At 41.6% G+C, this 14,787-nt stretch overlaps 1 protein-coding gene across 2 annotated transcripts in view; it reads right to left on the bottom strand.

The window, feature by feature from the left end:
- Nucleotides 1-13,279, bottom strand: part of LOC119497179 (transmembrane protein 65-like) — a 47,839-nt gene extending 34,560 nt beyond the window's left edge. For both annotated transcript variants that reach the window (XR_005208882.1, XM_037785104.1), the window contains exons 1-2: nucleotides 12,965-13,279; nucleotides 12,129-12,471 (exon numbers count right to left, since the gene is read on the bottom strand). Coding sequence is in view for 1 of the 2 variants with exons in the window: in XM_037785104.1 (XP_037641032.1) it covers nucleotides 12,129-12,435 (307 nt within the window). In the remaining variant the exon portion in view is untranslated. The remainder of the gene's footprint in view (nucleotides 1-12,128; nucleotides 12,472-12,964) is intronic.
- Nucleotides 13,280-14,787: the final 1,508 nt, after the last annotated feature.

Genomic DNA, 14,787 nt, shown 5'->3' with positions numbered 1-14,787 from the left:
TGTCTGTCGGTCCATTCAGTCGCTTCAATGGAAATGATAAATAGAGGCAATACGATTTTCTGCAAATTCAGTGATAGAAACCAGAACATTTGCAGGGGCATTTTTCATAACAGTACTGTGCAGCAGTACACCGCAGTTTGTGTGTGTGTGTGTGATTGCCTCTGTTAGTGTGTGTGTCTTGGGCTTTATCTAGCAAGTGTAGACTAACAAACATCATTGTTTTCCCCTCAGGATTGTATTGATTTTTGAGTTGCACACCTCCTCACACAGAGAAGGGATTCTCATTATCCGAGAGTGGTTTGATGCAACCCAGACTGTTGTCTGAAGGGGCATGTTGAGTGAGTGCATGAGCATGTGTACCTCATAATCAGATTATCTGCACTTTGTCTCATGCATATGTGTGACCAGGCATGCATGCATGTGTGTGAGTTCAGCAGAACAGGAACAATAGAAGGCTGGAGCGATTCATCAACCGCACCTCGCTATTCCCCTGTGATTTATGAGACGGGAAAGAGCAAATTTCACAGCACACAGAATGTGGGTCAAGATGGCAGCGACCATCATTAGTATTGAAATAGACCAAAACTTGTGGGAGGAAAAAAAGTTTTTGTAGCAGCAAGTTTTGAAATTTGAGGGTTGAAATTAATTTATTCTAGAACTGGCGATGAGATTTAGAAATAACATGCAGGAAACATTTAAGAAAGTACAACTTAACAAACAATCAATACTCAATTAAATGCTCTTAGATCTAACTCAGGGGTTCTCAAATTTATTGGCGCCAGGGACCCATTTGTACTCTTAGATGCCATGGGAGCCATTTGTATTCTAAAACGCTCAACCTAAATACTTCAGACCTGTTTCAGAGTAACAAAATAAATACATTTCAATTTGAGTCAGGCTAAGATAAGATGAGATAATACTTTATTAGTTCCACAGCGGGGAAATTTTCAATATTATTGAATGTTAATACCATTTATTACACGGCGTTATTGAATATTCAATTCTGATTGGTCAATCACGGCGTTCTACGGTCTGTTATTTCTTAACAGCAGACTGCTGCTATGTATGAAATGAACAGTAGCAAGACCGACATAGTCCTAATAAAGCCAAATATTTAAATCTACCTGTCTAAAGCTGACTTTCAGTGCTTCAACTTAAAAATAATAAACTTATTGCTGTGTGTCAATCATATCAGAGTTTCTATTGGCCCAAACTAACATGGGTGGGAGTAATGGACACAATATGCTTGGTTTTATTGGTGCAAATGGACCCCATCTGTAGATATGAACTTTTTAATGATACAACACAATTTGATAATTTATAGCAAATTATTTTGCGGACCCCCTGACAGATTGCTACGGACCACTGGGGGTCCCCTGACCCCACTTTGAGAATCACTGATGTAACTATTCTAATGTAGTTTAGACAAAATGATTGAGTCCACCTTAAGCTTATGACACTCATTTGGAGGAAAGCTTATTTATCTCTGTTTATCTGCTCCCCTTTACCAACCCCTTACAGGTATACTGGAGGACTTCTAAAGGTCACATCCCAACTAAAAATACTCGGTCTGCTGAGGGGAAAATAATAAGTATGCTCCCAGTAGATGCCGAATTAATCAGTCAGTATACCTGTGAGGAGGAAATATAAAGCACTGGGGCATGACATCACTCCAACTGAAGCCTAACAGTGTAGTTGGATTTCAGCAAACTAGTTTCCCCTCCTGTGAGTTCAGTGAACTCTATATGGCAGGTAGACAAATATATACACCCGTCTATTCCCCAAGTGCCAATTAAGGCAGCGGTGAAACAAAACACTGAAACAGACCACAATTCCTTACCGCAAGCGACAGGAGGAAAAGAAGAAAGTAGCCTCGTTTCCTCTCCTCGGCACCCAGCCAGTATAACAACAATGGAAAGAAAAGACGAGAAAAAGAGACATTTTTCTAATTGAGCAATGGGGCTGCCTAAAATAACTCAGAGAGCCTCAAACACTAAAGGCAGTTAACAATGACTTCCCCAGCGGTTTCTGGCAACACACAGAGAGCTATAGTTCCTGGGAGACCATGTATTTTACATGAATTAAGACCAATAATAACATATCATCATAATAACACCATATTTTTACACATAAAATGTATTCCCATGATGATGATGGTGATACAGACTGACAGATTCCACCTATACTACAGTAAACGCTCACCACATTTTTGTTGCCAGCGGATCCAAATCCTGCAGCAACCCTCTCTCATTCACAGTAATGGTTCTCAATGCTGCCAACAAAGGTGAAACTGCTTTTCTATCATCCATGCAGGTTAACTGCAGTTAATTGCTCGCATCTGGCCACCTAAATGTGAATTAATCATCAAATTGCTAGAATTAACACCCCTACTCACCAATGGTACTCACGCAAAAACATGCACAGGTGTTTTCACTTATTTTAGCTGATTAGAACCTCTGCAGGTGCGCACAGGCCATCTTCCTGATTCTCTTTTATTGCTTCTGTTTAGTGTGGGACAACTTTACACTGTCATGGTTGGCAGCACTCTATTTGGCCGTATACCAGCACGCTGCAGGTTACTGCACATATCAGCAAGCGCAGGGAAAAATTGCTTAAACAAGTGCCACGGTGGCACAAACTATATTGAATCTGTCTCAGCTGAGAAACAGCAGCAGGTAGAGTGGCAGGAGCTGAGAGAAAGCTGAGATTAAACTGCATCTTTCAGCTTCTTCACAACATATGCAATAAATGCAGTAACATTTCCAGGTGGTTTGAGCCATGTGAGAGATCTTTTCCAGTCTCCATTGTTAACCATACAGCCAGTAAGCTACTTGTTGTACTGTACTTGCTGAATAAGCCAGGGACTTGGGTCAGCACATTCTGTTTTACAAATTGGAAAATTGGAAACCACGCTGGTACAGTACAGCACAAACCAGGATTTCATCAGTTAGAGGCGCACACCCACTCTTGCAGTATATGGAGTTGACCTTAGCAAACTCAAAGCATGACTCGCCTAAATTCAAACTTCAAAAAGGTTGAATCAGGAAAGAAAAAAATTGTGAAATTCCAAACAGCACTCATAAAAAGTTAAGCTATAGTGAACATACAGGAGTGGAGCATTTAATTTCAATATTAGACTCCGTAACCGCTGGATGTGCAAATAAGAAACTAACAAGCTGCTAACAAGAATTAACATTTACTAATATAAGTCCTTTCTATGCAACTTCTATAGATTGGTGGAGGAATGAGTCCTAAAACCCAGGAATGAGTTCGCATTTTAGCACTTCCGGTTCCCTCGTCTGGAAGTCAATGGTTTTTTTTTAATGGGTTTTTAGTTAGATGCCTGAAATAAGGTCTGTGGTTAACACAAGCTGAAGAGATTTTAAAGTTTTGTTGTACGAAATAAAATACGGCAGTAAATATCCCACTCCTGAATTTTGAAGCCTTAATGTGTCTTAAAAAAGGCGGCTAAATGAGACGGCTAAGTGAGACGGCTAAGTGTTCATTTGTGAAGATTATCTTGCTGAACAAAACGTGTAAGAATCATAACAGAGCTTATTTTCTGCAATAATCCAAAACCTAATGGAAAAATTTCATTGGCTTTCCGTCGAGGGAACCAGGGAGATGCTAACTTCCTGGTTGGCTTACAAAAATACATCATACTTGTAGCACTCTATTATGTATGTCTTTGTGACAGGCCAGTCAACAAAGCAGCTAAAGTCAATTTGCCAGCCAGGTAAACAACTTAATATTTTCCCAAAGTAAACCTATTACAAACAAAGCAGAAAATGCAGACCTTGAGAGAAATATAAGCCTTAATATCTACGATGAAGTGCTGACTTCAGTCTTGTGGGACTGCAGCGCTATCAGCAGCCATGGTGACTGTGTAGCGAGGTCAGTTACAGAAGCCTCTGGGGGCCGAGGTACAAACGAAGGAGAAAACGGGGACGTGTAATGTGTTGTGGTACATCTCATAGAAGTGTGAAAGGGAGGAACAGAAAGAGAGTGGGAGAGATGAAAGGAAAAAGACAGCGAGTGAGGAGACGACAGAGCAAAGGAAATGAAAGAGAAGACAGTTTGCAGGTGACAAAAAGTGAGTGTGTGTGTGTTTGCTTTAGAGGTCACGAGTCTTTAACGCATCTCAAGAAGATCATGACCTGATGATCGAACGGGCAAGCTCACACAAACAAACACCACCTTGAATATCAAACACATCCTGCTGTGCATAATAATATTACCTGGGCTTCTGTGGTGCCTGTGTAATCTGATTCATGCCTTGATCCATCTGTCTAAGTTTCACAAGAAAGAAGAGCCATATGCAGCAGATTTCCTCTAAACGTCCATATCTTCTGAATCATGCATTTTTAATTGGTGCCAGATTGTCAGCTGGAGGACAATCTGACATACTGGGCTCCATATATAATGATATTTTTTTTTCAGTTAACCTTGATGTATTCTCTTTCAAAAACTCAAAGGAAAAGTAACTTTATTGTTGTCCATCTAAAAAAAGTGTCATACTCTCCTAACAAAAACACGTCATAACTCGGAGCTTTCAGAAACGTTCCACTCACAAGGTCGTGAATAAAACAAGAGGGGTGCGTTCATATGGACTATTCTCATGAACACGGTAAACACGACCCCATTTGAAGACACCATCATTTCAGCTGGCTAAATCAACAGTCGCTGTGTAGAAATTGGAAGTCTGCTTTTGTCTACTACTGCCCCACACCAAGGACAATTTTTGATCAAGTATTTGTAAAGGTAAATCTGCCACTGTTATTGTTGTAAAAGGTAAAGTCAGCTCACCTTCCTCTCATCAGCTTGAATCGTTTTTTTGTATTACTAACCTGTTTCTCCTGTGTCCCAGGATCATCACCCGCCTGTCTGTCCTCCTGCTCGTCTCCCTGCCAGCTTGCCAGCAATCGACTAGCTTCAAAGCTACTGATGCTTCAGGCTTGTCCCTCATTCCCCGCTCACGCCAGCCCCGGTCTCCATCATCTCTATTCCTCCTATCCCCATTCCCAGTCATCAGCCTGTCATCCTGATCCTCTGTTATAATAAAAACTCTCTTCTTACCAACACCACCCTTTCTGTGTCCTGCCTTTGGGTCCCACTTGTGCTCATAAAAAAGATATCCTTTAAAGGAGCAGTGTGTAGGATTTAGTGGCATCTAGCGGTGCAACTTGCAACTCTTGCAAGATGTTTAAGATTAGGCATTGATCTCAAGTTTTTCAAGTTTTTGCCAGATATCGCAGTTTAAGGGTTACCTTCTAAACACGACCCTGAATACCCTTCCGCTCACCCCCTCCATTTCCAAACATGTCAGAAAACTACGGTGGCCTTTAAGTAGTGTAAAAACACAAAAAGCCTCTCTAGAGCCAGTGTTTGGTTTGTCCATTCTGGGCTACTGTAGAAACAAAGCGGAGCAACATGGCCGACTCCGTGAAGAGGACCCGCTCCCTATGTAGATATAACCAGCTCATTCCAAGCTAATGAAAACACAACGATTCTTAGTTGCAGGTGATTATACACTAATGAAACATACTTAATATTATATTCCATTTCGGCCAATAAACCCCCACGAACTCCTACACACAGGGCCCGTAAAAGGGAAAAAGTCCCCCATCATCATCATCACTCTGCTTATTTATCACTTAATGGTTTGGGTGTCCAGCACCCACTGCAGTTTAGAACTTCTCTGGCACACTGAGACTGATTAGTTATTAATGCCTGCAGCTCTGTGATCAACAGCAAATTGCACACAATAAACATACACAGCGTGTTATTACAGTCTGGGTGATGAATGATGTGTTTTCTGTACACAAATCACCAGACAAATGTCACAGCAACAATGTCCACTGAATGGAAATAGAGCAGAGTGTCTGGCATTTTATTAACTCAACTAATTCAGCGAGAATCACTGTTGCTTTTTTAGAAAGTCAAGCAACAGCATGATGGCTGCAGCATGACACTGCAATTTGCAAATGTTTCACAGTGCTGATGCCTCTACTTTCTTTTTTCATAGCAGACTGAAGAAAGTGTCTTGTGTCACCTGCTGTGTATGGGTCACAGCAGGTGAAATGCCACCACGGACTGCCATTATGCAGCAGTGTATGTGAATTAGCATGCCAATAAGACTGCATGAGCTGAGGCAGCAGAGAGAAATGAAAAGGTGCGCTCCTTTGTCCGCAAGAACGCTATAATCTGAAAGGCGGTGAGAGAGGATAATATATGGCTTCTCCTTTCAACATAAAAGGTGGAGTATAATATCACCATGAAAGCAATGCATTGAGCACAGAAAATATTAGGCCTCCCTACGAAATAGACAAACCTGAGGAAAGAGGATGAAAGCTTTGATCCTGGATTCACCAAACCTGCTGAATCATGTCATGGTTCAAGAAGAGATTAAAATGAAGACAAATTTTAAACTTTAAGGCAAATGTAGACGGGATTGGTTCTGTACTGCAGCCTCATGGGTCACTGAGGTGAAAAACAAAGCAAAGTCAAGAACATCCAGACATCCCTCTTCCTCTCGCTGATCTTTCTCCTCTTTTGTGTCTCCAATTAACTTCCCCCCGGCACTACCTCTCCATCCTCTGAGCCATGAAGGGAAATTGCTTCTATTTTGCCTCCTCTCACGTTTTCATTTTTCACCAGCAGGCCTGTGGGAAAGCCGTGTTAGTGTAGTGGATGTCACTGAGTCACTCAGTAGATGATGATCATCACAGATGGAGCAGAAGGATCTCTGGTCGCTTATTCATTCATCTATCTGCTGCATCTCTCCTTTCTTTGCTTCATTTATCTGCACTTTTGTCCGTCTTATAAGAATTTAAGGAGGATCTTTTTGTAAAGGGATAAGATAACTTAATATGGAAATATACTGTATGTTGCATGCATTATGCATAATGCAACATTTTTTGCTTTTGTGACCAGATTTTCAGATTATGTGACAGAATGTGTCCTTCAGCAACTTAATTATAATAATATAATATATATAATAATATATAATATAATAATATAGTATAATTTTAACTAATATTTCAACTAACATTTAAACATCCACATATACAGTATATCACAGTCCCATTTTCTACAGTTATCATGCTTGATTTCAACATTTATACTTTGGGTGGAACGAAATAAATGTAATTGGATGAAAATGGATCTGAAGATAATATCCTCTTCATCATAGTTACAGCGAGGCCCGTTTATTTCCACCCTCTCTCTTGCTCTCTTTATTCTACTCTCACAATGAGAATCACTAGAGCATTATCTAATTCCTACTAACTTAATAATTTAAATATTTATATTTCTTTGCAGTGCAACGGACTGTGTAATAATCACTAAGCTGGTCTCTGACAGTGTAATTACTGAGATCTAAAACATGACAATGGGTCATCAAGATCCACACTTTAACTGTGCTGTAGGTCACAAATGTAAAAGGCTTTCCAGGTGTGCTTTAGGGTGAGTTTTACTCTTCCAAACTGTCATGAAAGTAAATCACAAAATGTCCCTGATGGGTCTTAATTCATTGTGTTTGAAACACCTTTTAATCATCAAATTTTGTTGATGTCATGAGCGCATTTCTTTCTGGATTGAGTCAAACTAAATTGGTATCGATATTCTGTCTGAGTCACTGTGCACCAGTCTTGATTATTAGAGTTAGCTCCCTCTTTTTTTACTTCCCTCCCCTCCATCCTTTCTCTTCCCGTCTGTTTACTATATCCCATCTTACCTCTGTCTTCTAACTTACTTTCTTTCTTTCTTCAAACTTTGCCTTCTCTCCTCTTACTTCTCAGAGAACCGGACATCTCTACTGGTACAAAAGGTCCTCAAACCTCTTAAATGGACCCTAAATCTCCCCCAGTAAGGTGAATGTACTTGTGTACTGTACGACCTTCACTACAACTTGCTTCTTCCTGACCCTTTCTCTTGTCCCCACTCAAACACACATCCAGTCCTTGGGAGTATCTTGGCTGTTACCCTCTGCCACTAAAGAATAAAGTTTAAAACGTTTTTAAACTGTGAAAAATGTGGACACGGAAACTGGAAACTGGAAACTGGAAACTGGAAACTGGAAAAGACAAAAAACAATCAACAGCTCACCAGCCCTCAGTTTGCCTTACATTGCACTGACTTATGATGGATTTCCTTCTCTCTTTCCACTCTCTGATCCACCAATACCGTGTTTACAGCACACTCTATTCACAATGGATCAGATGTAATGACAAATGACCCCCCATAAATTCAATTTCATACCGACGCTGCAGTTCTCCTTCGCTCTACGGAGTATTTTAGCATCTTTCAACTCAGTGTTTTGATTTTACAGCCCACAACTTTATAGTTCTGGATGATCAACTAGTTTCCAGCTGCAGCAGTCAGCTGTTTTCAGCAAATACAACTCTGATAAACAGACTGTATGCTACCTGGCCAGCAGCAAATGGCAGAAAGACAAAGTTAGCAACTAGCTGGTGAACATAATGAGCATTTAGCAGTTAAAGAGCCAGATACTTCTGCTGATCAGGAGTTGGTGGTGACCAAAAACAGAGATACGAGGAGAATATTGGACTTATATTCAGCAAGAAATCAAGACGACCAGAAATACAACTCGAAACGAATGCTAATGTTGCTCTGTGTCTGCAGGATGTGTAAATAAGCAACTGTGGAAAAAATGGAAGTAGGAAGTTAACTGACTAAATGTTTAGGCAGGCATCTGGTGAAGTAAGATGTAACTTATATTTAAAAGCACAATCAATCAAGAATGAAGGTGAATTCATTCAGTAAACGTGACCACAACAAGCGTGAACATACTGCAGTGGACTACATTAACCCTGAGAACTGCCCAGTACAACGATACACATCCACTTTCCTCACCGTTCAGCAAACCTGCATATATAAACGTCAGGATAATAAGGGCTTTGTTTCAGGTGTCCTGCAGCCTCTGGGTGGAACGATGATGGATGTTGATGAGCCTGTCTAAAAAAATCAATCTCTCAGCCGACGAGTCGGTGAGAGAGTGTGTCGACCGGTTCAGCAATCACTGATTCAGCTAGTCTGCAGCCCCGCGCATACAGCAGGTAAGACAATGCCTGAGGGTTTTTATAACGTGAAGGTGAGGAGCTTCAGCCAGGGCCGGCCCCAGAGGTGACAGCAGAGCAGAGGAGAGGAGCTGTCCTCTGTATATAGTCACCTCTAGTTCACAGTATTCTCTCAACTTTGGTTGACAGTTTGTGGTGGTTTTTGAATCCTAAAACATATGAAGTTGTGAATCAACCACTTATAGCCCTCTGGTGCATTTCACAGGAGGGGATGGAAGATCTAAATCTGGCTCAAAATATCACATCTCTCAATTTTCATGCCACACACCGTCATGCTTTTTAAAGAAGCATGATGTTCTCTGATATTCATGAGGGATTTGGCACTGTTTGCTCGGTGTTGGTATTGCACAGAGAAGGCTTGCAGCATGTGGTGAGGTCAGGATGCAATCAGCCACATCCCGACAGCAAAATAATGATGTACTATTAGGAGCGCTGAGCGTGGAGAATCCTATTGAAAAGCCTCGTAATGATGACCGGCTACAATTCTCTCCGTCAATTCCCCAGAGTCTGTGGGAATGAGGAAGGGAGAGGTACTTAAGTTTAAGTTAATATCCTCCGTGCAATGAGCGGAGCAATTTTAGTTGGACTTGTCAATAAAACACCACTGTTTATTCAACTGTTAGAGGACACCGTCAAGCACGATTAACAATCATTGTCATTGTCTTCACTGTCATTGCTACCATCTGTGTAATCACCACTATTAGCATTATTAACTGCCAAAATTAACATTATAACCACTAAAGTTGCTGAAGTCAGTCAGCTGAAGCATCACTAGGCTGTTTTGACGTACATGGAGAGAAGTGACTGACATGCTGTGACCCAATCAATCATGTGAAGAATCAATACCATCACACGTACTGTAGCTGACAGCAGTGTGCTTCCCTTCCCCCCCGTTATATTTATGTTTTATATGCAGGATCGTATAGAGAGTGAATTGTTATGGCGCTCGTAGAAAACAATTATGGAACATTTGCTTGTGTTTTTTCCTCCCAAAAACCTCCTTTGGCGAGGTAAAAAAGTGAAAAAGCAGAACAACTGAATTCTTAAACTGTAAACCGAGCAAACATGAAACTTTTCAAACCTTAATGTCAGGGGCATACGTATATTAACAATCACACTCTGGGCTGTGATTTGCGCACGTCGTCGCTAATTGTCATTCAGAGTCTCATATACTGAGGAAACAGTTCTCACATAACACTATTCATAGCAGCTGATGCATGCATGTTCAACATTCAGCAGTCTGATGCTATATGGTTTAAAGGAGCCTGCTATACAGTGTATACTGAGAGTCCAGCAGTCTGTTAGTTTAGTGAACCAGCAGGATAAGAAAAGTCTAATTGTTGGTGCAGTGGAATTGAGAGACTTTAGGGATTATTTTGAATTCAAGTCTTCTGAGATATTTGAAGCTACCCTGCAGGGCGTCCCACAAGATGGGAATCATTTGTCTATCATGAGACACTACAGTAAACGAGCTGAAACTACTTACAGTGGCGACAGTGCTTCATCTTTTATCCACATTTCTCAGTGCAATGGATCTAATATTTCTATCAATATTTTCACTGACAACGTGAAAGGAGCATTGATCAAGCTCCCAAAATGGTTATGTGTTGTTACGAGAAACCACTTTTCAGTTCAGTTAAGAGAGCAATAAAAAAGGATGACAGGAGCTCAGAGCAGCACACTACCGGAGAGAACCTCATGTACTGCAGATCATCTTCTTCATCACTCATGTCCTTCCTCGTTCCCTCCCTCTATAATTCTCTCGTCTTAGTATTGATCGACCCACTTCCTTCTTTATCTCTGCGTCTTAGGGACATCCACCGTGCTCCTCCTCTAGTTTCATGATATCATTCTTGATGTTTATGAAACACAACTAATGCTTTACTTTTGGAAACACTCTGATGCTGTATTGAAACAGGGATACTAGTCTACTGCTCCCTATACTGAAATACTGTGTGAGTGAGTGCTTGTGGAATAAGAGTTACAGTAATGTGGTGACACGCTGTATTGATCGCTGCCAATAGATGCTCTTTTCTCTCAGGGAGGTCAGAGGTCAGAGATCTGGGTCGGCTGCAAATCAGCACACGGGGATTAGCTGTCCTTCTCTGTTGAACTATGGTAAGATGTTTTAGAAAAGCTAAGCCTTTAACCAGAGCCTGATAACCCATCAGGAGATTAAAATCAAAGCGGTGATGTTGCCAACATTATAATCTTAACCACATTACAGGTTACTGCGTCTTATTACAGTTTGGTCCCCTGATGCTGCAGCCTGGAACTGCATGGTGATTACACTGATAGGTGAATATCTACTGTAACCCCAGAGTTAAACCTGCAGTAGGCAGAATATTTTTGACATCACTGGGCAAAAATTCCATTATAACCTTTCAGCATATTGTAATTCTAAGAGAAAACTAGACTTCTGCACCTGTCTCGTGCACTACTGTCAGGATATAGTGAACGTATAAAAATAACTTTTTAAAATCATATTTGCTCTAATTCTACCTACTGATGCTTAAACTGCAGGGATGGATAATAGATCTATGACCTGCAGTGGATGACTATGACACAAAACGCATCAATTATAAAGTATTTCAATAAAGCATTTTCTAATAAAGAATACTATGTTGTATTAAAGACTATATCCATTACTTGTATGGCTTAAAAATTCAAAATGATGGCCGAACTGTATTACCATATATATATAGTGACCGTTTTATAAAAAAAGACTTTTTTTAATCATATTTGCTCCAATTCTACCCACTGCTGCTTTAACTGCTTGCCATTACATGTAATATCCAGGGATGCATAATAGATCTATGACCTGCAGTTGATGATGACTATGATGCAAAACCCATGTATCATCAATTATAAATGATTTCAATGGAGAATTTTCTGACAACGAATAGGAGATAATCTGACATGTTGTATTAAAGACTATCCAAATTATACAAATTAAAAAATCATGTTTGTACTGTATTGCCACTTAATATAAAAAGACATGATGCTGTACTGTAGCACATCACCACCTACCTTGAGCTATGGCTATGGACTCGAACCTGTGCAGCTCCCGCAGCAGACAGGTCCTCTCAGTCGGATGCAGAGTATAAATAAAATCCTTGGCTCCTCTGGGAGAGTCGAGGGGCTCCACGGAGTCCTTCTGCGGGTGTGTGCCCAGGTGACACCGCTGCTGCACCACCATGGAGAGAGGAGGAGGAGGCTCCGAGGAGAACCGGGATGGGGCGGGCGTTTGGTGCTTGCTGAGTCCGGCTGTGGCCAACCCAGACCCGGCTCTCAGAGAGAGGGCGGGCTGCAGGACTCTCCGCAGGCAGGGCAGCATATCGCTGGGATAGAGAGGAGTACACACACAGGGGACCTGATAGGAGAAGAGTGGAGGACAAGAACAACATCTTAAAGGTCACCTATTATGCAGAAATGCACTTTTCCATGTCTTTTCTGTCCCCAGTGTGTCTACAGGCCACCATAGCATCATAAAAAGACCATCCTCTCTCTCTTTCTCCTGCTCCATCTGTCCGATAATGGGTCTGAAAGAACACTGGACATTAAAATACATGTATGAACCTGGAAAATGAATATACTATGAGACCTTTAAACATACAACATGCTGCTTTATGAAGCTATCATTTGAGACACTCGACCGCATGATAGCACACCACACATCATCCTCAGTGTGGAGGCAGCAGCTCGGGTTATTTAAGGGCAAAAACACGGGCCTCACAATAACAACGACACATTATTTAACAACATGCTGGTTCATAAAGGGTTTACGCGCATTTCTGGGAAACAAAAAGTAGTAAAAAGATGCCAGCAGCTGTCCAAAAATCAACTTATCATGTCATCGGACGCACCTCAAGTCGATGCTCCGCTGCTGTCCCGTCCGACAACCTCCACCAGAAACCTTGACAACCGACTAAGCTGCTCCTTGACGACACACTTAACTGCTCCTTGACAACACACTAGATAGCCGCGCGCAACCTCAAAACAACCTAAACTAGCCTGTTAGTATTTGTACACAAAAGAAAATCACATATTTGCGAGCGTAATCCCGACTGGTGTAACCTCTGGCTGGCTGTGCAGGATGGAGTGATCGAGGTGGAGGAGGAGGAGGAGGAGGAGGAGGAAGAGGAGGAGGAGGAGGAGAGCACGTCAGCGTCCAGCAGAGACCAAAATATGTTCCAATAGCAGCGCTGCGTCGCTCCGTGCGTAACTCTGACGTCACCGCCACACTTGCGCACATCCAGTAACGTTATAGGGACAGTATATAACAGTCAGCTGCATTCATGATATATAAACTACAGCAGCAGGCGGCTGGTGGGATTTTTTCTTGGTGGGGCTGTGCCACATCCAATCAATTTCAGCAAACATCCCGGTATGATTTAATGCAAAAAAAAAAAAGTGAAGGTATCAAAAAACACATTACTACTTTGCAGTTAAAGGGACTGTTTGTAACTTTCAGAAATGCTTGTTAACAGCGACACCTGTGGCCGTTAAATCAACGAAAGTCAGCGTCGGGCTCGCGCTCGCTCGCTCTAAATATACCTGAACGAGCATCGCTTAAAACAGTGAGGCGACACACGTCAGCTAAAACCACAATATCACTCTGTATTTCAGCTGCTTGGCAGTAATGTTAGCTGACCAGACGAAGGTCTCTCCATGAATCAATGCTGATCCTAGTGTTGGCTTTTCCTGCTTCAGCCTCCGGGGCTGAAGCAGGAAAAGCGGGTAAGTGCCGAGGCTGAAGCAGGAAGAGAAACGTTATCGTCTCCAAGCGCGCCCGCGGGGAGACACCAGCACCCGGTCGGAGACGATAACGTTACTCGCTGCGGAGCCCTGTCACTTCATAAGACACGGGAAACCTCTGTTGGTCCGGAGGAGCTGCAGCATTTATTTCTGCACAAACGTCCCCTGTACATTCACTAGATATTCTCAGAGCTAAGCTAACTCTTCTGCAGTGTGTAGTGTGCGCGCATGCACGTGAGGTGGCGCGAGAATGCGCGCGTTGTGTGAGTGAAGGCAAGCAGGCAGAGGAGCGGTCTGAACAGCGTTGCCACCCGCGAGCGCGCATGGGATCCCGACCTGGTAGATTTATACGTGTAAAAAGTTACAAACAGTCCCTTTAATAATCTGAATCTGTAAAGTAACTAAAGTTATTAAATCAATGTAGTGGAGTAAAAAGTACAATATTTCCCTCTGAGATGTAGAGGAGGAGTAGAAGTAGAAAGTAGCAGAACATGGAAATACTCAAGTAGAGTGCAAGTACTTCAAAATTGTACTTAAGTACAGTACTTGAGTAAATGTACCTAGTTACTGAGTAGGCTAAATGTTATACTGTTGTGTTTTCTAAGCATTCTTTACTGCTCTTGTTGGAATAAAAATAATTGTTGATTATTTAACTGAAAAAAATAGTTTGTGTTTTTGATACCTTCACTTTTTTTGCATCAAATCACAGTCAGGCTGTTTAAATTGGTGAACTTATAGAAATTAATAAAAAAAATAGTAGTTTTCATACTGATTTTTGACATGTGGTTTCTCTTGTGCATATTTGTCTGTTGGGTGCGTGCCCATCCCTCCCTACTGCTGCTATTATGCACGTGGGATATTTGAGACATTCAACAAACAGACTACTGAGTCCACACCCCAGGAAAATATGACACCATGTGGAAGTTATTTG

Source organism: Sebastes umbrosus, chromosome 11, assembly GCF_015220745.1.
Source record: "Sebastes umbrosus isolate fSebUmb1 chromosome 11, fSebUmb1.pri, whole genome shotgun sequence".
Classification (NCBI taxonomy): Eukaryota; Metazoa; Chordata; class Actinopteri; order Perciformes; family Sebastidae; genus Sebastes; species Sebastes umbrosus.
This window is presented reverse-complemented; position numbering and strand designations above follow the sequence as displayed.